We start from the raw sequence: 21271 nt of genomic DNA on the forward strand, positions 1-21271 counted from the left end.
CCAGTTCAGGTGACAAGGGGAATGGGAAGGCCAGGAGGGGAACAGGAAAACACCCCCTTGGGAAAGTTGGAGGATGTGAAATCAGGGTCCCCTCAGAGAGCGGACCCTCCAGGGAGAGGGCACATCATGAGCAAAGGCTCAGAGGCAGAAAACAGGGTGCTGAGAAAGGAGGGCACTGCTGATGCTGGACCCTGAGGAGTGAGGGGCCAGGGAGGGAGATGGGGCTGGGGAAGGTCCTGTTGAGCAGGGAGGATGACTAGAGGGAACTCAGCACAGTCCAATGATGCAAAGACCCTGCTGCCCGTGAGCAGTGAGCGCCTCGACTAGGAGGTGTGCAAGTCACAGGTTACTGAGGACGCTGAAGGTCTTCCAGGCCTGAAACCAACCACATTGCCCTATCCTTCTGGCCTGCAGATCCAGGAATCAAAGAAGACACAATCTGCATATGACCTGCATGTGCTGACCACAATCCCAGGGCTCAGTTACCGATACTACAGCATCAGGAGCACCGAGGGGACCCAGGAGGAGACGAACCAGTTGGGTGCCAGTCTGGCCAGAACCTCCAACTTTGGCCGCAAGAAAAAGACACCTGCTCGTCCAAGGGACAGGCACCTGATTCACGTGGAGAATGACTGTTATACTGTGTTCCTGGACCGGGACACTAACCTACTGCACAGCATCTGGGAGAGGTGAGGCGCAGCCATGGTGGCTCTGAGGCAGAGACGTGCACTGAGACCTGGGCACGTCATTTCCCCACCTGTCTCAGTGTCCTCATCTGCTAGGGGAAATCATCAGAAGGTGACGAAAGCCCTCCTTCTGTTACCCTCTCTATTTCTGCAGTTCTGAGACTAGACAAGTACAATAGAGCCCTTCTTGAATCTGACCATTTCAGGGCTGTTGATCCACATCTACCCACCTTTCTGTCCATCCATCCATCCACTAACTTTTTGTTCATGCATTTACCAATGGCCCAATCACCCATCTATCCTCTCATCCCCACAACCGTCTTTATAGCCACACACAAAACAACCCATCCACCCACCCATCCTCCTCTTCCAGACGCCCTCTCATCCATCCATCCATCATTCATCCATCCATACATCCACCCATCCATCCCACCACCCTCCTTCCAACAATCCACCGTACTCTCAGTTTTCTATATATTTATCCAATCACACATTCAACAATCCATCTACTCACTCAACTATGCACCCATCCATTCACTACCCTCCCATCCACCATATATCTACCCACCCATATACCTAACCACACACTGGTCATCCATCCATCCACTCATCAACTTTTCCACCCATCCATATATCCACCTACTTACCACTCATTCACCCCTACATCTATCCACTAACCACTCGATCTATCTATGTATCTGCTTATCTGTCCATGTCCACCCATCTATACATCCATTACATATCCATGCATTTAGCAACTAATTGTTGACAGCAGAGAAGGCAGGTCACCCCAGGAAAAGGACTCTCAAGTGTTTGGGGCCAGCCCTGTCCATCATCAGGCCACATCCCAGATAGTTGTCATGCCACCCCAAATGCCTCTGCCAGAACAGCCAATTATGTTTCCCAATGTGACATCCAAACAGGATTGGAAGTGGAGGAGGAGCAGGAAGTCTGGGAAGAGTAGCTGGCAGAAAGTGAGGGGAAGGAAAGAGAAGGGAGCGGGCAGCATGGGTGTGAGGTGAATGGCCCCTGGAGCTCAGCCTGAAGGCAGCTGTCCACAGCTCTGCAGCCACAGAGCATGAGAAAGTCCCCTGCAGTGGGGCCCATCACAGCTCTGTCCTCATCACTCCAAAGATCCTCTTGAGAGAGGATGTGGCAGGTAGGAGGAGGGCCCAGTGGCCAGCATAGGGGGTGTGGGGAGCACCTGGAACCGGGGGAGGGCCAGACAACTTCTGAGCCTCCCTGGTCAGGACGTGGAGGGCAGAGTCCCCAGGCTGGCCTTGGGATGGTTCTGAGTCAGGCCTCGCCCCCCAGCTAGACAGTGATTGCTGGACCAGCCCCACCTCACATTCCCTGTGTGCACCCAAGGGAGGCCTCATCCTCAGCCACATCCCCCACCCAACATTTCTGCGTGTACAGCTCATGGTTGCCGACCATCCATCTGACCCCAAGTGTCTCTATTACCTTTGGCTGGAGTGAGGACTGGGTATTTCTCATAAGACTCTGAAATCCCCTCCAGGGTAAACTGCTAGCTCAGCACCTGAACTCTGGTAACAGAGAAAAGGAGCTGTGGGAATGGAGAGCAGGAAGCGCAGAGGACGCTTGGTGGGCAGGAGGCATCTGGAGCCGGGCCTGAGGACTGGAAGGGCCAGAGCATCCACGGGCACAGACGAGGGGACAGCTAATTCCACGGAGGCAGTCTCCTGTGCAGAGGACCGAATGGGAGGCCACCATGTACAGACCACCCCGGGCCAGGTTGTGTTGAGGTTGAGCTTCTCTTCTTACATGACAGCACTGTGGATATAATTCACTGACCATGCACTTCAGCCATAGAAATGGTCCCCATCTATGGTATCAGGACACTCACGGGCCCTGTTAGCATCACCATAGTCATGGCCCTTCTCACCCTTCTGTCTGGATGTGTCTAAATTGGACATTTCATACCTTGGGATCAACTCCAGTTAGCCCTTTGGGGTTGGCTTCCTTCCCTAGAATCATGTGTTCAAGCTTCCCATCCATGCTTCAGGTGCATGAGGGACTCAGCCCTCCTTGGGCTGAGTGTTATTCCCACGACAGATGGAGCACATTTTGCCCATCCAGTCTCTGGCTGATGACGCCTGGGGGATCTGATGAAGAAAAGGGGGCAGCCTGCAGCCAGAGGGAAAAGCCTTGGGGGCCAGACTCATGAGAAGGATTCTTTTCTGGCCACTCCAGAGGGACTACAGGGGCCCTTCACGGATGACTCCCTTGCCTTCCCTATCCATCTCCCCAAAATTAGCACAGAAAACCCCAAAATGGCTGAGGAAGTGACACTTCTCCATGTTCTGTGGCTGCAGGGCCATGCCTAATCCTGGATACGTGGCTTTGCCTCGGCTTAGACCACACAGAGATGTACACGTGTACACCATACACAGGTCTACAAGGCTCTGAGTCCCCACCCACTCCTCCCCGCTCCTCCGACCCAAGCAAAACATTGGAACAGAATAGAAGGAGCGAGAATATACAGTTGAGTCAGAACCTGAGTCCTGGCCTGAGCATTTCCCAGACATGTGATCCTATGCCAGTGATGTTAGGGCCCCAGTCTTAGGTGACTCGGTAGCAAAACGGGCTAATATTCCCTGCCCTCGAGAGTCAGGAGAAGGTGAAATGACTGACAGTGCTGGTTCCTGACATCTGGACACCTTGGGGTCAGCATGACAAAGTCTTTGTGGGTCCTCCTTGGGGTACCTCGGAAAGGTATAGGGTGGCCCTGGAGGCAGCCTGATAAGCAGGCACCATTCCCTGGGATGATTCCTCTGGGGCAGCGTGACTGCTTCTTATAGGCTCTCAGGGGCCTAGGGTGAGGCCTCTGTCCCCCTCCTGTTTTGGGATCCCCACTGGCACATGGAAAGATCTAAGGCAGTTTTGGCTCAGGGGAGGGGCGACTCCCAGGGGCTTTATCTGAGGCAAGTGCACGGGTGTCACCGAGTGGCCTCCTGACTGTCACTGAGCTCTGCAGAGATCACTTTTCTTCACTTCAGGTGGAGCTTGGTGTCTGCATAGAGGGCTTCTTACCGGCTTCCAGATGAGAGGACCATGCTTGGGACATGTGTGCACGAAGATAATGCTGTGTCCCATTTCTTGTCTCTGCAGAGGGAGTAACCGCACAGTGCAGGTGACCCAGGAGTTCATGGAATACCATGCCAATGCTGATTTGAAATATGGCTTTGTATCTGATAATTTTGTGTTTATGCCCATCGACTCTGCAAAGCGCCCATGGAACAGTGTGGGAATGCAGATTGTGGCGGGAAAGCTCATGACTGAGATCCGGCAATACTTCTACAGGTGGGCTCAGGCTCCTAGGTGCTTGCCGGCAGGTGTGGAAGGGAACGAGGGTCCATGTTTGTGCCGGATCCCTGCTCCTGGGCCCGTGCTTGGCACATGGTCCTTCTGGAGGGGAGATTGAGGAAGACGTGATTGCTCTGGCCTAGGGCATCCTGGCTCCATCGCACGTGCTGGACCTTGTACGGGGTGTCCAGAATCAGAGCTGGGACAGGGACAATGAGGGGACTCTTGTGTTTTCATGAGAGCACACACCTAAGCCATCCGGGTGAGGCACCCCAGCTCCACGTTATCCCAGCTCCACATCATCAGGGGACCAGGTTCTTTCCATTATGTTGATAAGTAATGCTCCCTGTCCCCCTGCCCCCCTGCCCTGGATGAGGGAAGGAAGGAGTGAGGGAGGGATGGAAGGAGTGAAGTAGGAGGGAGAGAGTGAGGGGAGGGAGGGAGGGGCATTCCAAAGGAACCCAGAGCCTGAGCCACCCATTCCCTATTTTGCACCAGGAAGGTGGGGGACAGGAATCACACATATGCCATCTACTCCCGGCTCGCCCACGTGCCCCTGGCCCAGGGAGCGGAGCTGCTGTGCCGGCGCATCGAGCAGGAGTACCGGGTGGGCCCCTTGGAGCTGAACCGCGAGGCCATCCTGAGGACCAGCACCAGTCTCCACAACAAGCAGGTCCTCCACTCAGACAACAACGGCTACCAGATGCAGCGGAGAGTCTTCCAGAAATACTCGAGCAATGGCATCGCCCGGGTATGCTCTAGGATGCCTGTTTGCTCTGCGGTCCCGGAGCGCGGGGGGGTGGGGGTGGGAATCCCTGATGGTGCTTTTCCAGAAGACAGGAGGAGGAGGCCCATTGCAGCTTCACCATGGAGCGGCAGAGGCCTCTGGACAAAACTCCAGCAGAGCCCCCTTGCCCACCTGTGCCGTTAGGAGTGAGGCCCAGGCTGGGCCACCTGCAGTGTCTGAAATCCGGGGCCACCACATGCACTAGACTGTCCCTGTCCCTGTCTGTGCCTCGGTTTCCTCTTGTGGAGAATGAACGCCTCGTGTGGGGTGTTCTGAGATTCAGGTTGAGTGTGCCTGACCCATCCCAGGTGCTGTGGCAGAGACTTTCCCTGGCAGCTTCTTCCAAGCGCTGAGCATTGCCAGAAGCCAGATGGGCTCCCACGTCCTAGGCCTCTGGCCCTGTGATCCTGGGCGAGCTGGGCCGGCCTCCCTATGGCTCCCTGCAGACCCGAGAAAGGGAACAAACCCAGGGCTGTGAGGGTCAGGGGGGACAATCCAGGTGAAGCCCCCACTGGGGGCCTCCTGTGCCCTCAGTAATCAGTTCTTTTTCCTCCTGAGGGGACCCAGAGGCATGTGTCCCCACCCTCCTCTGTTTCTGAGCTCAGGTCCCTTCGTACCTACCTGCTAGCCCTCACGGGCTGTGCAGGGGCTGCTGACAGTTCCCATGGGTCCACCCGGGACATCTGGCTCCAGAGAGCACTCAGCCTTGGGACAGGGGCCGCTCTCCCAGAACACACATGGCCCTTTCTCTCTGGAGCAACTCTCCACCCAGCTCCCCTATCAGGCTGGACCCCACACACCCCCTCCTCACTCTTGTAGGACTGTGCAGTGTGTCTTTGGGCCCTTTGTACTGGTGGGGAAACCGAGCTTGAGTGGGCTTAGTCCCCAGCTCATATAGTCAGAAGCAGTGGAGCAGGATTGGAGTGACAGTCTGTTGGTGTCCAACGTCAGAGCCTCTAACCTCTGTCTCCCTTCTCCACCCTGAGCTGGTGCTCTGTGCGTGGGGTGGAGGGTGTGGGGTGGCCGGAGGGGGACCCGGACCGAGAGGCCTTCCTGTCCCCTTCCACGACCGCCAGCCTGGCAATGTTTGTGTCCACAGAATTACTACCCCATGGCTCAGTCCGCCTTCATTGAGGACGGCAGAAGCAGGCTGGTGCTGCTGTCCAAGCAGGCACACGGCGTGTCCAGCCAAGAGAACGGGCAGGTGGAGGTAGGAAGTGGGCCCTGCTGGTCACCCAGGGGTGGGAGCAGGTGGGCAGGGGGGCCGGTCAGACAGCTCTTCCCTGCAGGTCATGCTCCATCGCCGGCTTTGGAACAATTTTGATTGGGCTCTGGATTATGATCTCACCCTGAATGACACCTCCACTGTCTACCCTGTGCTCTGGCTCCTGCTGGGACCCCAGTCTCTCACCACCCGCCTGCGTCAGAGGTGTGGGCTAGCGCTGCAGCACGCACCCGTAGTGCTATTAAGAGAGCTGAATGGTAAGGGAGTGTTCACCCCAGAAAGAGCCCCCCTGGCTGGGATGGACCTGGGGACCGTGTGGGCCACCATGATCTGGAAACTTTGATCAGAAAGGAGCACAGGGGTCTCTGATTCAAGCCCTCGTTTAATGTGTGGGCAAAGTGTGTGCAAATACTTTCAGGCTTCACCCAAGCTTATACATGGAGTAGCGAGCACTTCCGAGAATCACAGATTCTGCTTTGTATCCTCTCCCTGAGTATCCCTCACTTTGTGCTCTGATGACTCTTTATCTTCCATAATATGACATGTATGGCTCGATGGCTTCACCCCTAGTAGATCAACATTAAAAGACTTGTTTTATTTGATTTCTGGGTGTGCTGTCACCAGGCAAGGTTAGTTCAAGTTCATGGTCTGATGTGCAAAATTCATGCATTGCCTCCACTCAAAATTCGATGTTTTTTTTTAAGACTTTATTTATTTATTCATGATAGACACACAGAGAAAGGCAGAGACATAGGCAGAGGGAGAAGCAGGCTCCCTGCGGGGACCCTAATGTGGGACTTATACCCAGGACACTGGGATTCACGCCCTGATCCAAAGGCAGATGTTCAACCATTGAGCCACCCAGGCGTCCCTCGGTCAGACTTCTTCAGATTTAAAACCGCCTATGTCTTTACAGAAATAATTGAAGATGAGAAACAATAAGTAATGATCATGTGTAAATATGGTACTCTGCAGCAGCTTTTAAAGAATGAATCATTTAGATACAGTTCGTATCCTTCCCTTAATCCTTGAACTGTTCCTCTCTACTCACTTGAGAGGTTTGGAAGAGAATGTGGTTATGATTTATCTTATTTCAGTTTTAGAGCAGGACCCTCCCAGGGCTGTAGAAGTGGGCAGGCTGCTGCTCACACGTGCACAAAACACGGGCTGAGTGCCTGCTGTGTGCTGCACACTGAGGATGGGCAAGGGCCAGGCCTCTCCTGCAGGATTTCTCCTGAGCTATGGGCTGGGGGGCCATGCTCATACAGATCCAGGCTTCAGGGAGCAGAGGCAGTGGGACTGGGCAAGGGACAGGTCCTCAGGGGACCAAGGATGACTTAACAAGGGAGGAGCTGGCATCCTAGACCTTGAATTGAAACCGAGGCTCTGTGTGAACCTGCCCTGTGATCTAGAACAAACCACATCACCTCTCTGGGCGGTCGTCTCCCCATCTGTACTTGGAAACAGCTGACCTAGAGATTCAGGATCCTTCCAACTCTTAGACTCTGTGGTGTGGGCCCCTGGCCGTGTGGGAGGGAAGGCATTCAGGTGGAAGGATGTCCGTGGGCAAAGGCTAGACGGGGGTGCCCGAGGCGCTTGGACCAGCAGGGGCTTCAGGCTGTCCTCCCTCAGGGGCACGAGTTGGCAGGAGCCGGATCGCCCAGAATGGGGGCCAGAGTGTACACAGCTCCCGGTGCCAGGAGGAGGCGCGGGGCCCAATCCTCGTCCTGGCTCTGTGTGTCTGCCCTGCAGAGTCTGCCCAGATTGTTCCAGGCACCCAGCGGCAGCAAGAAGCCGTGACCCTGCCCCCAAGTCTTCACCTGCAGATCCTGAGCATCCCAGGCTGGAACTACAGCTCCAACCACACGGAGCACCTGCAGGATCTCCAGAAACGTGAGCCGGGTGTCCAGGGAACCAGAGTCACTCCTCCTTCCCCATGTCAACCTGGCCCCACGCCCATCACCGGACAAAGTGGGCTCCTCTCAGAGCTGTCCTGGCTCTGCATGGTCCCCTGTTCCCCTTATCTGCCCAATGGGGAGACCCAGGCCCACAGAGAGGCAGTGGGGGGACCGGGGTCCCTCAGTAGGCAGGACACCCAGTCGGCAGGGCCCCAGAGGAGGACCTGTCCACACCCAGGCTCTGAGGATCCCTTCTATCCCCACCACCAAACCCCAACCATCGTCCACCTTTGCCGGATGCTCAGCCTGCCGTGGAGTCTGCTTCCTCAGGGACTCCTCCTGGAGCTGGGAACAACTAAGTCCCACTCATCCTCTGAACTCAGGAAGCCTGACTATCCGGGGCTTCCATTCATTCACTGAACAACTGTCTCCTGTGCCAGGCGGTGGGTAATCAGCAGAGACGATGGTAGGCAAGGACCCTGGACTCACAGAGTTCTCAGACTAGACAGGGAAGCCGCCAAGTCAAGTGCTGGGCCCTGACACACAATGTCTGGGGTGTCCCCAGACTCACTGAATGAAAGTCCCTCCTCCCTGGGGAGCAGTGAGTGAGTGGCAGAGGGAGAGGAGCCTCAGGGATGCAGTGAGACACCCCCACTGCTGTCGTCGAGCTCAGGGCCACCTTATGAAGTAGGTATGTGGTCATGGACATCAACGTGTCTCAACCCCACCCCCACCTACACCCCCAACAGGACACAGACAACGTGCCCAACCCTTGGGCTGAATCCACAACCACCACCCTGGAACACATCCAAGAGATTTTACAAACCCCTTGTTCTGCAGGACCCAGGAGCCCACATTCCCCTGACCCAACACAGCCTCGTTCCTTTCTCCCCTGTGCCACAGGTCCAGTGGGCTCAGCTCATGGCCCTTGTCACTGTGGCCACCAGGGTCCCCAGCTGATGGAGGCCATATTCAGCACCTGCTTCCTCCTTCCCGGGGATAAAGAAGTTTGTGCAAGGGCTACATCCCTCCTGCTCCCTGTGCCTTGACCTGGGAGGGTTGGGGCCACACCAAAGCACACAGGGGGCAGGGAAGAGCAGTCCAGCAGGCACTGGGAGGCTTAAGGATGAGCCTAGTGAGGAGCACAGCAGCAGACGAGGGCAGAGACTTGCAGGCACCCCTCAGCATTAGTCCCTGGGTGTGGGGGGAGGCCTTGAAGGCTGCCAAATCTGGGCTGTAATCCTCCGTCTGGTGCCCACCAGCTGTGTCTTTGGGCAAGTGACCAGACCTCTCTGAGCCTGGTTTCCTTGTCATCAAGGAGGGACCGGGTCAGCTGCCTCCCAGGGAGGTGGAGGGTAGGAAGTGCTGGGCCCTGACTAGAGGATTTGGGACCAATGTGGGTCCTTCTGTCCCTGAAGGCCATCGAGGGAAGGCCAAGGCTGACCTTCGCCGTGTCCTGCTGCGGCTCCACCACCTGTATGAGGAAGGCGAAGACCCGGTCCTATCTCAGCCAGTGAGGGTCAATCTGCAGGTAAGTGCCCTCAGATCCCTGGGACAGGCTTCCTGTCTAAGAAGCCCCAGCAGGGACACAAGCCCAGGGTGAAAATCCCCTCTGGCAAAGACGTGGGCAAAGAGATGCCTGTGGGAGCTCTGGCTCAACCTGGTGTGGGTGCTGTTGGGGCACAAGGGCACCTTGCCCCCCTCTTCCTGCATTTTTCCTGCATTTCTACTTCCTCTGCTCCCTTCCTGGGTCATATTGTCCTGCTGCCAGCCTTGGTCAGCGTGCTGGCTCTTTGCTTCTGCTCGTCCCTGTGGTCACCCACCACACTGGCCTCCCAATCAGATGTAGCAGCAGAAGCTGGGAAGGCAGAGGCAAAAAAGCCCATGCCCCCTGTGCTTTCTCTCCTGTCAGTGCCAGGAAGCTTCTCCAGAACCTCCCTGTCTCCTGGACAGCAGAAGGTCCCTTCCTTTTCAGGCCAGAATGGGCTGCCTGCCTCCCTCCCTGCACAGGAGGCTGGGTCTGTGGTTACTTGACACAGGGGAGGGATAAGGATGCCTGGCCTCATCCCTGGGGCTGCTGCCTGCTGAGCCATACCAGGGAGAAGGGGTTTGGATGCTGGAGGCAGCTCCTGTGCCTGCCACCCCCGAGTGTGCTCTTCCAGGACAGTGCCAGGGGAAGCATGCTGACCCTGGCCAGTGTCCTCATCTCTAAAATGTGGACACAGTTCCTGTCTGGGGATCTGCAGTAAGAATTAAGGAGGAAGTGTGTTGTGCCCAGGGTGAGACTGCCCCCCCTACTCCTGCTTTACCTGCTCTGATCTGGGGCTTGGAGTAGCTCACCCTCCCTGTGCTCCTGTTTCTGCAGGCTGTGCTGCAGGGGCTGGGGTCCGTGGGGGCAGTGGAGGAGCGCTCACTGACAGGGACCTGGGATGGGAACACACTACACCGCTGGAGCTGGAGGACACAGGAGCCGCCCCACCACAGAGGTTTGGGAGCCCCTGGTTCAGGCCTTGCCTGGGTATCCTAGCAACCCCATAGCCTGGCTTAGAAGCTCTGCCCCTTATGGCCTGTGGGACCTTGAGCAGGCTCCTTAGCTCCTCTGAATCTGCACAGGTCAGTGTGTGTGCACACCTGCATGTGTGTCTGGAGACCACACCCTATGCCTCTGTCCTGGCTGAGTCCTGACCTGGCAAGCATATTCCAGGGGGTTCTGACACCTACCATGTTGTGCCTCACACTGCACACACACCATCAGTTCCTGGGGACCACAGGCAGCTCATGCTTCTCAGTGTTTCCCATGCTCTTCCCTCTGCCTGCATGGCCCTTGTCCCTTTTCCTCTGACCTGCTCCTACTCAAGCTTCTGTGAAGTCCAGGGCTGGATCAGATTCCTCCTCTGCTGTCCTCTCCCCCTCTTTCCTGTTTGCTGTGGATCTTCTCTGTGCACTGTACACGCATAGTGCCATCTACATTGCTGGACACTTAATCATGTGGAGATGGATGGATGGATCATGGATGGATGGACAAATACATAAATGAAAGGGTGGATGGATTGGTAGATGGTTGATGGATGATGGATAAGATGATGGATGAGTGGATGGATGTATGGAGGGATGTGTGACAGTTGGATGGATGATGGATAGGTGATAGATGATAGGTGGATGGATAGATGGATTGGTAAAGAGGTGATGAATGATGGATAGATGGTGGATTAATGGATGGATGGATGAATTGATGGATAAATGAATGGACAGGTAGATGTGTAGATGGATGAGGATGATAGATTGATGATGGATGAATAGATGGATAATTGGGTATATTGAAGGGTATTGGGTATTTGTGTGAAAAGATGGGTAGAAGGATTGATTGATGGGTGAATACGTGGTGAATGGATAGATGGGTGGATGGGTGAATAATTGATGGAGGATTAGATGATGAATGATGGAGTGAAGGATGGATGGCTGGGTGGATGGATGAATGGGTCTATGGAATTATGAGTTTTTGAATGGGTGAAAGGACAAATGGATTCATGGATGGACCAAGGATCATGGGTGGAATGATCCATGGGATGAATGGATGAAGAAATTTCCCTGCCAAGGTTGAATTTAGTGGAGCCCAGTAATACAAAGTGCAGGCCCCACCCAAAGACCTGAGTGAGAAAGCTTTAGGCAACGAGTGCTACACCCTATTGGGAATGAGGCCATGTATGGCCAGGACCACCTACCTATTACCCTCATGGGAGAGCCAGAATACAAGGGGTACATGGCAGTGGGAGTCCCAGGAGGAGGGGGGCACCCAAGGGCCTTCATGAAGGAGCCACAACAGAGTGGAGGCAGGTGTGGTATATGAGGGGGATGCTGGGTGGAAATGTCCTGGGGAAGCAGGTGGCTCTAAGGACAGACCACCTCTGCTCCCCCAGGCAGCTCCAGATCTCACTCAACACCCCTGCAAGGCACCAAGGTCACCATCTACCCGAAGGAAATCCGGACATTTTTCATCCACTTTCGTAGCCATGAGTCCCTGGCAGACTCTGTGGCCCCAGGGAGGCCCCAGGAATCCCAGAAAAAGGAAGACGACCCAGGACATGGAAAAGCATGGAGGGATGGGGGATGAACAGCTGTCTGCCTGATAGGCTAATGTAGAAAATGGTCAGGTTGGGGGGTTTGTTGTGCTTTAAATAAAAATTGCATTAAACAGACCCACACAGTCTCCTCGGGCACTAGAGCTGGCCTCTGTGATCCTCCAACCTGGGTGATATCTGTACATACATCCACACTCCCCATGCATGTGCAGGAGTCTTCAGAAAGCTCCCATAAGGCAGTGAAATACCCAGCGTGACAGCAAAGGCACCTGCCATACAGGCCCCATCCCTTCTCACCCAGGTCACCAGTGTTACATACGGGCCTACTGTGTGGCTAATGATGGGGTGGGAGGGGTGGGTACTGCAAGGGCCTTCAGAGCCTGTGGGTAGCATGAGGGCCTGGTGTCTATTCAGGATGGAAAGGTTGCCCCAGACCCGGTCAAGAGTCATGCGAAGAGCAGGCTGACCTGAGTCCTGAGCCCCACAGACTGGGTGATGAGACCAGGCGGCAGGATCTGCGGGGTATTTCTGTTCTCACTTCAGGGCTCCTGGGTGGCCCTCCATGGACTATATTGTAAATGGTGCAAGTACCCGGTCCCATGTGACCCTCTCCTAGGACAGGGACCCGGGGTGGGAGTCGGAGCCTGAAGGGGATTCCCAGCACCTTCAGCTCTATGGGCTGAATCTAAATGTCGACACCCAGGGTGCCTCCTATATGGAAGAGAATCCTCTGGGGAATTCTGGTGAAGCATAATAGCAAGTGTTCTCCCACACACACCCTGTGTGAGACACAGCCAGCCTGCAGGGAGGAGCTACCCACAGGATCAGGGTCTGGAGGAGATCTGTGCCTCAGTCTGGGCAGTCCCCATCCCTTCCCCTCCTGTCCTTTTCTCCTTCCCTCTCTCTCCCCTCTTTTCTTCCTCTTCCCTCCCTGTCATCTCCCTTCCATTCTCCCAAACTTCCTCCCTGTCCCATCCCTGAGTTCCTATACAACTGCTAGAACCTGCCCTGGAGCCTTGTGTTCCATCCTGTTGGGGACAGAGACAACAAGGTAGCAAATAAGACATTAAATGATTTCAAGATACCCTGGAAAAGCCAACACAGGGAACAGGATAGAGTGACTTAGCCTTTTCCCATTCCCATCCCTCCAGCAAGGGTCTATTGCCACTTGGCAGGATCAATATCCAGCATTTAATTCGAGAGCACTCAATGCTCAGGTCATGATCTCAGGGTCCTGGGATGGAGTTCCAAGTCAGGTCAGGCTCCCTGCTCAGTGGATAATCTGCTTCTCCCCCTCCCTTTGCCCCTCCCACGCACACTCCTAATCCCTGCTCATGCGTTCTCTCTCTCTCTCTCTCTCTCTCTCTCTCTTTCAAGTAAATAAATAAAATCTTTAAAAGAGAGAGAGAGAATTGAAGTGGACAGAGCTTTGGGAAATAAGCAGACTCAACTTCTGGAAACTGGCACAGAAATGAGGAGAAAAGCATACATGGGAGCACCAAATTCTGTGTGTGAGCTTTACCCAAAACTCTGGCTTCACAAGGCAAACACCAAATAGCCCAGCAAGTGTACGAGAACCACACTGAGATTCTAGCCACTCCCCTCTGCAAGGGAGACATCTTACAGTGTGAGTTCACATGTTAAATGTACATAAAAGGCAATACCCTCAGGAGTAACAGAATAGAATTCAAACTATCTAGTACTCACAACATTCAGGACCGAAACCAAAATTACTTGATAGGAGAAGAAACTCAACTCAGAGAAAAGAGAGTCAGCTGATCCCAAATGTTGGAATTTTCAGATAATAATTTTAAAGCAGATGGGGTGCCTGGTTGGCTCAGTTGGTAGAGTGTGGGACTCTTGGTCTTGGGGTCATGAGTTTGGGCCCCTCATTGGGGGTAGTGTATTTAATAAAGAACAAAATTTTTTAAATAATACTTTTTTTTAATATTTTTTTCAATTTTTATTTATTTATGATAGTCACAGAGAGAGAGAAGCAGAGACACAGGCCAAGGGAGAAGCAGGCTCCATGCACCGGGAGCCTGATGTGTGACTCGATCCCGGGTCTCCAGGATCGCGCCCTGGGCCAAAGGCAGGCGCCAAACTGCTGCGCCACCCAGGGATCCCTTAAATAATACTTTTAAAGCAACTCTTGTCATGATGCTTGAGAATGTAAAGAAAAATATGTTCATGATAAATTGATATAGATAATCTTGAACTATTAAATGAGCTACATGGAAAATCTAGAACTAAAATTATAGTATCTGTGGGGTGCCTGTGTGGCTCACTTGGTTGAGCATCTGCCTTTGGCTCAGGTCATGATCCAGGGGTCCTGGAATCGAGCCCCATGTCAGGCTTCCTGCTAGTGGGGAGTCTGCTTCTCCCTCTGGCCCTCCACCCTGCTCATGCTCTCTCTCTCTCTCTCAAATAAATTAATTCTAAAATCTTCAAAAAATAAAATAAAATATAGTATCTGGGATAAAAAAAATTCACAAAATGTGCTTAAAAAAAAAGTACATATTCTACAAGAAATCCTCAGTTGAACTTGAAGAGAAATGAGTAGAATCTACCCAATCAGAAGAACAGAGGAAGGATATCAAAATAATGTAAACCAGACCTTCAAGGTCTGTGGGACAATACCAGAGTCTACAAGTGTAGGTCAGTGTTGTCACAGAAAGTGTGACAAGAGAGAACAAGGCAGACAAATGTAATGATGGCTAAAAATGTTCCCAATTCAGGAAGAAACATATACAATGAAAAATATCCCAAGGCACATGTCATGGTTAAACTACTAAAAACCAAAGAGAAACACTCAAAAGCAGCAAGAGAAAATAAAAGATGTATTACAGACAAGGGAAGGACCGTGTGACCATCACTGACTTCTCATCAGAGATAATGGAGGCCAGAAGTCAGTGGAGTGACATCTGGGATGTATTGGAAAAATCTGTCACTGAAAAAATGCTATCTTCCATGAAAATATTCTCCAATAATGAAGATGAAATAAAGACATTTCAGATGAAGGAAAAAAAAAACTCAGAAAATACAGTGTTAGCAGACCTGCATTCCAAAGAATGCTAAAGGCAGCCCTCCAGAGTGACAATCAACATGCAAAGTGGAAACCTGAACCTTCCAGAAGGAATGAAGACCATTGGAAATGGTGAGTACATGGGTAAATGTAAGAAACTTGTTTCTCCTCATTTCTTTACAGTGCATGCAATTATGCACAGAGAACTGATTACATTGCGGGGGTTATAATGTACCTTAGATATAATACATACGATAACAATAGCAAAAAGGATGAAGGGAGTCTACCTTTCTGTTTGTGGGGTGCTTCCATTCTTTGAAGTGGCCCAAGATTGACGAAGTCCTCTGTGAACAGCTGAGGATGTATATAGTACAATCCTAGAGCAATTGCTGAAAATTTAATGAGAGACAGAGACAGGACTGAAGAGCCCACAGAAAATTGAAAATGGAATTCTAAAAAACTGTCCAAGAATGAAATACTGATTCGTGCAAAAATACAGATGAGTCTCATGGACCCGCAGAGCCCAAGAAGTCAAACACAAGAGGACACAGTGGAAGACTCCACTCATACAGCATTCTAGATCAGGCAAATTGATGTGTTGGCTCTTCAGAAATCAGAAATGGTTGGCTCTACGAGGCAGAGGACAGTCTACCAGACAGGAAGCAAGAGATCTTTCTGAGGTGATGGCATGCATACACATTTGTCAAAACTCATCACGTTGAATACTCAGGATCTGTTAGCTTTACTGTATGACATTTATACCCCAATTTAGACTTTTTAAATTTAAAATGTTTATAAGAGTCTCTGTATCATGATTCTGGCATTTAGATGGAAAGCCAATCGCTGAACACCAACAGCACCGAGGATATGGCTCTGCCAACACCCATAGCAGATCTCATTCCTGTGAACACAGAGCACAAAGGTAACCAAAAAGCCACCAGAATGAGATTCAGCGAGGCCTCTCTGAGAAGTGCCTTCTTTTTTTATTTATTTATTTGTTTATTTATTTATTTATTATAGTCACACAGAGAGAGGGAGAGAGAAGCAGAGACACAGGCAGAGGGAGAAGCAGGCTCCATGCACCAGGAGCCCAACTTGGGATTCGATCCCGGGTCTCCAGGATCACGCCACAGGCCAAAGGCAGGCGCCAAACCGCTGCGCCACCCAGGGATCCCTGAGAAGTGCCTTCTGAAGAAAGATCATCGAAAGGAAGGGATCAGTCATGAAAATGCAGAGGAAAGAACTTCAGGCATAGGAGGCAGGAGAAGGAAGGGACCGGAGTCAGTCTCCCAGTTCCCTACTGCTGCATCACAAACTGTTGCTTAAAACAACAACATGTTATTATCTCCATGGTTCTGTGGACTGACAAGACCATCCCAGAAACATGCAACTTCAGGTTCCTGAGCTGGGGTCCCTGACCTTCCCTTCTCTGAGGTTGGAAAGGAAGCAACCACCATGATGCTTAATGAAGGTGTGGCGGGAGAGGGCTTGGTCTGACTCTGCCATTCATAAGCTATTGGCCCTGGGCTGGTCACTCCACCTCTCTGAGCCTCAATTAATTGCATCTCCTAGAGGATTGTTGTGAGCATTAGTGAGATAAGGCATATTGGAGCCATCTCACTAGCATTATTTCTGTTACAAGTACCACCGTCAATACTTACTGAACACCTCTGATATGTCAGAAACCCCTCTGGAGCTCCCTCGCTTCCAGGTGTGATGTCTGGATCTGGGATGAGCCAGCCACACCCTGCCTCACTGTGGCCAACTGGAGGACTCTGGTCAGACTGCAGTTCTGCTGTTGACCTGACACCTTCTTCTGCTATAAAACTCCAACCACAACCTTGACCTTGCAGTTTCCTTAGATACATCTACAGAGGTCTGAATGCCATGGCCAGCACACAGTGGCACCAAAGCAGTGACAGCTGCCATTATTCTCAGGGCCCTTCCCATCAGCTGTGCACTGGTTCCATGCCTTGTGGGCAATTCCCTTATAGATCCTCAAATTTCTGGAGAAACACCCCCATAGGGGCTGGTGCTTTGTACAGGTGCCCTGGAAGCTTCCTGCCTCTATGGAACCCTTTAGAACAAAATCAACAATGTGGATACTTGGTTGACCATTTGGAGTTAGCTACCAGTTTGAATGCACGTGGTGAGCCTAAGAGGAAAGCAAAGCCTGGCTTACTTGTACCCAGTTGATGGAGGCCCCCGGGAGAGAGATCACTTGCCACAGTTCCCCAGTGTTTCAGGCACTGGCACCTACCTACATCTCATGATTCATTTTCTGACTGACTCCACATGCAGGGACTTGGGGATCCCTGGAAGAGGAGGGGTCCTCAGAGATGACACAGAAAAAACTGTGTCCAGGGAGGTACAGTGACTTGCCGAAGATCTCTGAGTCAATTACAGGAGAGCTGGGAAGAGAGCCAGGCCCCTGACCCTGGATAAGCATCCACTGCTCTAAGCCTATTTCTTTGCATTGAGCCTATAGGTGCAGAGGAGAGTGGACCCATGGAGGAGAAATATGCCCCACTTTTTTTTTTACCTCTGACCCTGCGGACAGTAATTTCCAGAGATAGACAATCCAGACAATCCAGAGATTGTCTCCTAGGGCCTGCAAATCAGGAATATCTGATTTCACACCCACCACACCTTGAAAGCATCTTGTTCATGCAGGTAATTTACCTTGTAGGTCCCCAGCTATACTGCCCCTGGGATGAATTGTAATGCGATTTGGTTTGTTTGTGTCACTCAGGCATTTGTTGAAACACAAGTGCACTAGTAGAGCTTTCTGAAATGAGCTTTCTATACATGCTTTAAAAATATGTGAGTTTTCCCTAATGCACTGTGAGAGGTAATAGGCCTGAATTTTGTAGATCAATGTTCTTCAATCCATAACATATTTCCTGGTCCTGAGAAGGGGTGGGTGAACACCTGCAGGCACCAGTGTGGCATTTTGGAAGCCTGTGTGACATTAGACAGCAAGAGCTACAAACTCTGTCTTCCTCCCTGATGCAGCATTTTCATTTGGGGGGACTTATGTTCAGTACATTAGATGAAGAAGGAACAATAAACTCGTATCCCTAAACATACTCACTGAAGAATTATTTAGCAGTAGAGACTGAACAAAACAAATCTGGAATCAACCCAAAGATGCAACCACAGGGATGTGGTTTTCAGTTATGCGTTTATTTGCTTCTGTTACTTTGTATGAACTTGCTCCTTTTGGTACTTACAGACCACAGAGGAAAGGATGTGGCTGGCCAGTGGTGTTTAGTCTCAGAGAGAGACTCTTGCCCACACTTCCTTCTTGTCCACTATGAGAGTCTCTGTGGGGACGTGTGTGTGCAAGTAAATGCATATCATTTAGGGAAGCATTTGGCTGCAAGTAAGAGAAAAATTGGCTCAATGGACTGCTGATGGCTGGAGCCTAAGGGGCTAAGGTTGAGCCCAAAATGTTAGAGTCTACAGTCCAGAAGTAGTAGTGTAGCTCCATGACATCCTCAGGAGCCAGGCTTCTGCCATCCTCCAGGACTGCCATGCTTGACCCTGGACCAGAGCCCCTCCATTGTATCTGCTTCTCTATCTCAGTAAACCAGTGGGGCTGGGGTGAGGGAAACACTGGGATTCCTTCTCCCCCTCCTCAGGGGCAATCCACACTGAGGACGTGGAGGTTTTCCTTCTGAGACAGACCCTCCCAAGCATCTGTGCAAGATAGCTCAGCGTCTAAGGAAGGTGAAGATGAGAGCCCATAGGAGAGCCTGTGGGGTAGCAGAGAACACACCCTCATGGAGAGGAACATTCCAGCTTTATGATCCCTAAGACATGGGTCAGTATTTTGGGGTGTGGCCTTCTTGTTCCTGGCCAAGAGGTGGCCGCTACACACCCAATTACCAACCCGTGGGAGGTTGGGCAGGGGCCAAAGGACAGAACCTCCTTGGAAGGCTGTTTCTTTGGTGGCTCTCTTTCCTGTCAGTCCATGCTCCTGCTTCATGGGACAAGCTGGGTCATCTGAGCTGCTTCCCAGGCCCCACACCCCATGGGGGCGGGGGAGCTACTCTTGTCAGAGGTGTGGAGGTGTGGGGGCAGTTTCCTGCCAGCTACAGCTGAAAGCCTTTCCAGCAGCTGGTCTGCGGCCCAAGACCAGAGCTGCAAGCCTCCACCAACGAGGCAGCATTTCTGGGGCCGCTCTGCAGCATCTGTCAGTAGGGAGAACCTGCAGCCCCACGGGAAGAATTTGATCTTCTGGGAAAGACAAAGTCCTCTGGAGCTGAGCTGGTGGAGAAAGTTGGGAGCAGACAGGGATCCTTCCTTTTTGGTTGGAAATAGGGTCTGAATTGCCGCCACCCCACCCCCCCCCCACCGGCAGTTTCAAAGCCCTTTGGAAGACGATGAGTGCCTCCTTCAGGCCTCACATACCTGGGAGGCTGGGGTGAAGTGGGGGGCTGGGGGAAGAGCCACACCCCAGTGGAGAAGCCATTGCAGACCTGAGAGTGACTTTCACATGGGCAAGGATGGTGTCTCTGTGAAGGCATGGTCCTCTGTCCCCTACCTGCCCCAGACAGACACTTGACCAGACAGAGCAAGCTCTGCCCAAACCTGCTGCTGTTTCCATGGGTTGGACATTTGCTAAGGAAGAAATGTGCCCTTTTCTGTGCTAAGATTCTGCAGGGTTCTTCTGTCCACGTTAAGTGGAGCTGCAAGACTCAGCAAGTTAGGTACCATTCAGGACGATAGGCAAACCCACCTCATCAGACAAAAGGAGGAAGCTGACCTCTGCAAATCTCTTCTAGAACAAGTGTTTCACTAAACGCCACCTCCTTGGGCTTAGTCGAGCCTCAAGTTCAACAATCCTTGGGAATATCGCATATCTGTCCCCACACAAAGGAAGCTGTCTGTCTTAGTCGACAGACCTGCAGAGGGAAACCTGACTTTATGTAAGACACAGAGTAGAGTGCGGGTCTGCCTTCCACCGTGAGGTGCTGGCTGCATAACCACTGCCTAAGCTTCCCTGCAGTGGTTTAGCTCAGCATCACAGCACCTCTGGACTTTGCCTAGCCTTCGCTGGCACCCTGAGCCACACTCCCTCTAGGATCTGGGTTCACAGTGGTGTCTTTTCGACCCAGGGATGAAGTACAGGTGACAGGAATGATGCTTTTGTGTTTCCCAGGCACAGACATCATCCTTCCTTTGTTCACTGTTGGCCCTATCCTTTCATGCACATGGATAATATATCACATATGTAACAGTATATAACACACAGATCTCCCTCTCTGTCTATACAAAACCTACATGCACATAAAAGTAATGTAATTAATTTCTGTGCATTCACCCCACCCCCAGGTTGAGATAGAATATTCTAGGACACTTGAAGCCCCCTATGGCCCTCCCCTTGAAGCAGGAGTTCACTGGGATCTCATCCACTTCACCTTCTAAGGTAACCACCATATGGAACATTCCATCAACAAGTCCATAGCTTTCTTTATTGTCAGTGTTTCTAAAGGATGCATCATTCAGCTTTGCCTGGTTTTGCAATCTAAATGAAAGAGCAGGTCTTGCTTTTGGCCACCGGACAGTTTTTGAACACTTTGTGTTTTGAAAACTCTGTGATGCTATGTACCCCTAAAGGTCACTCATTTTCCCTGGCCCATGGCATTTCATCTCATAAAAAACCACACTTCCCTTATCTAGTTTACTGTTGATGCATATCTGGGAAGCTCCCCATTTTTGGTGTTACCGGGTTTGGCCCTATCTCCTGGTGCACATGCCAAGAATTTCATATGCTCAGGAGCAGATCCACTGACCCATAGAGCATGAGTGAATTCAGTTTTTCCAGGTAGCTGCAAACTGTTTTTGCAAAGTGACCACCAGCTCTGGAAAGCAAGAAACTGCAGCCATTCAATCCAGGTGCCACACAGGGGGATGGGGCAGAGAGGAGCTGTCTGCAGTCCTTCCATGGGGATTGGGACAAGTGGCCATGGAGCTGGTCTCTGCCTCCCCCAGGAGAACAGTAGACCCTGGTAGTCAGGACTGAGAGTTGTCCTCCTGCTGCAGGACCTTGAGATGATCTGAGTCCCTGTGGCCACTTGTCAACTTGCAAGTTGTGGAGGTGAGGTGGGAACAAGCACAGCATGCTGAGTGCAGTGCCTGACCCATTGGATGCTCAAAAAAACCCAGCTCTAATTATTTCATTTCCCTGTGTATGCCTCATCTCTCAGCTCCTCTCCCTTTCTCCTTCTCTCTCAGT

At 52.0% G+C, this 21271-nt stretch overlaps 1 protein-coding gene across 8 annotated transcripts in view; it reads left to right on the top strand.

Moving 5' to 3' along the window:
* Positions 1-15114, top strand: part of MAN2B2 (mannosidase alpha class 2B member 2) — a 32784-nt gene extending 17670 nt beyond the window's left edge. For 4 of the 8 annotated variants that reach the window (XM_077874901.1, XM_077874885.1, XM_077874908.1 and 1 more), the window contains 9 exons: positions 415-689; positions 3819-4010; positions 4512-4764; positions 5900-6010; positions 6090-6282; positions 7778-7918; positions 9342-9454; positions 10289-10409; positions 11841-12119. In XM_077874901.1, the coding sequence (XP_077731027.1) occupies positions 415-689; positions 3819-4010; positions 4512-4764; positions 5900-6010; positions 6090-6282; positions 7778-7918; positions 9342-9454; positions 10289-10409; positions 11841-12034 (1593 nt within the window). In that variant the 3' untranslated portion in view covers positions 12035-12119. Of the gene's footprint in view, positions 1-414; positions 690-3818; positions 4011-4511; positions 4765-5899; positions 6011-6089; positions 6283-7777; positions 7919-8826; positions 8931-9341; positions 9455-10288; positions 10412-11840; positions 12120-14740 lie in introns of those variants that run through there. The other 4 variants (XM_077874886.1, XM_077874910.1, XM_077874909.1 and 1 more) reach the window with 4 other exon arrangements.
* The last annotated feature ends 6157 nt before the right edge of the window (positions 15115-21271 follow it).

This window comes from Canis aureus, chromosome 2 (assembly GCF_053574225.1).
Source record: "Canis aureus isolate CA01 chromosome 2, VMU_Caureus_v.1.0, whole genome shotgun sequence".
NCBI lineage: Eukaryota > Metazoa > Chordata > Mammalia > Carnivora > Canidae > Canis > Canis aureus.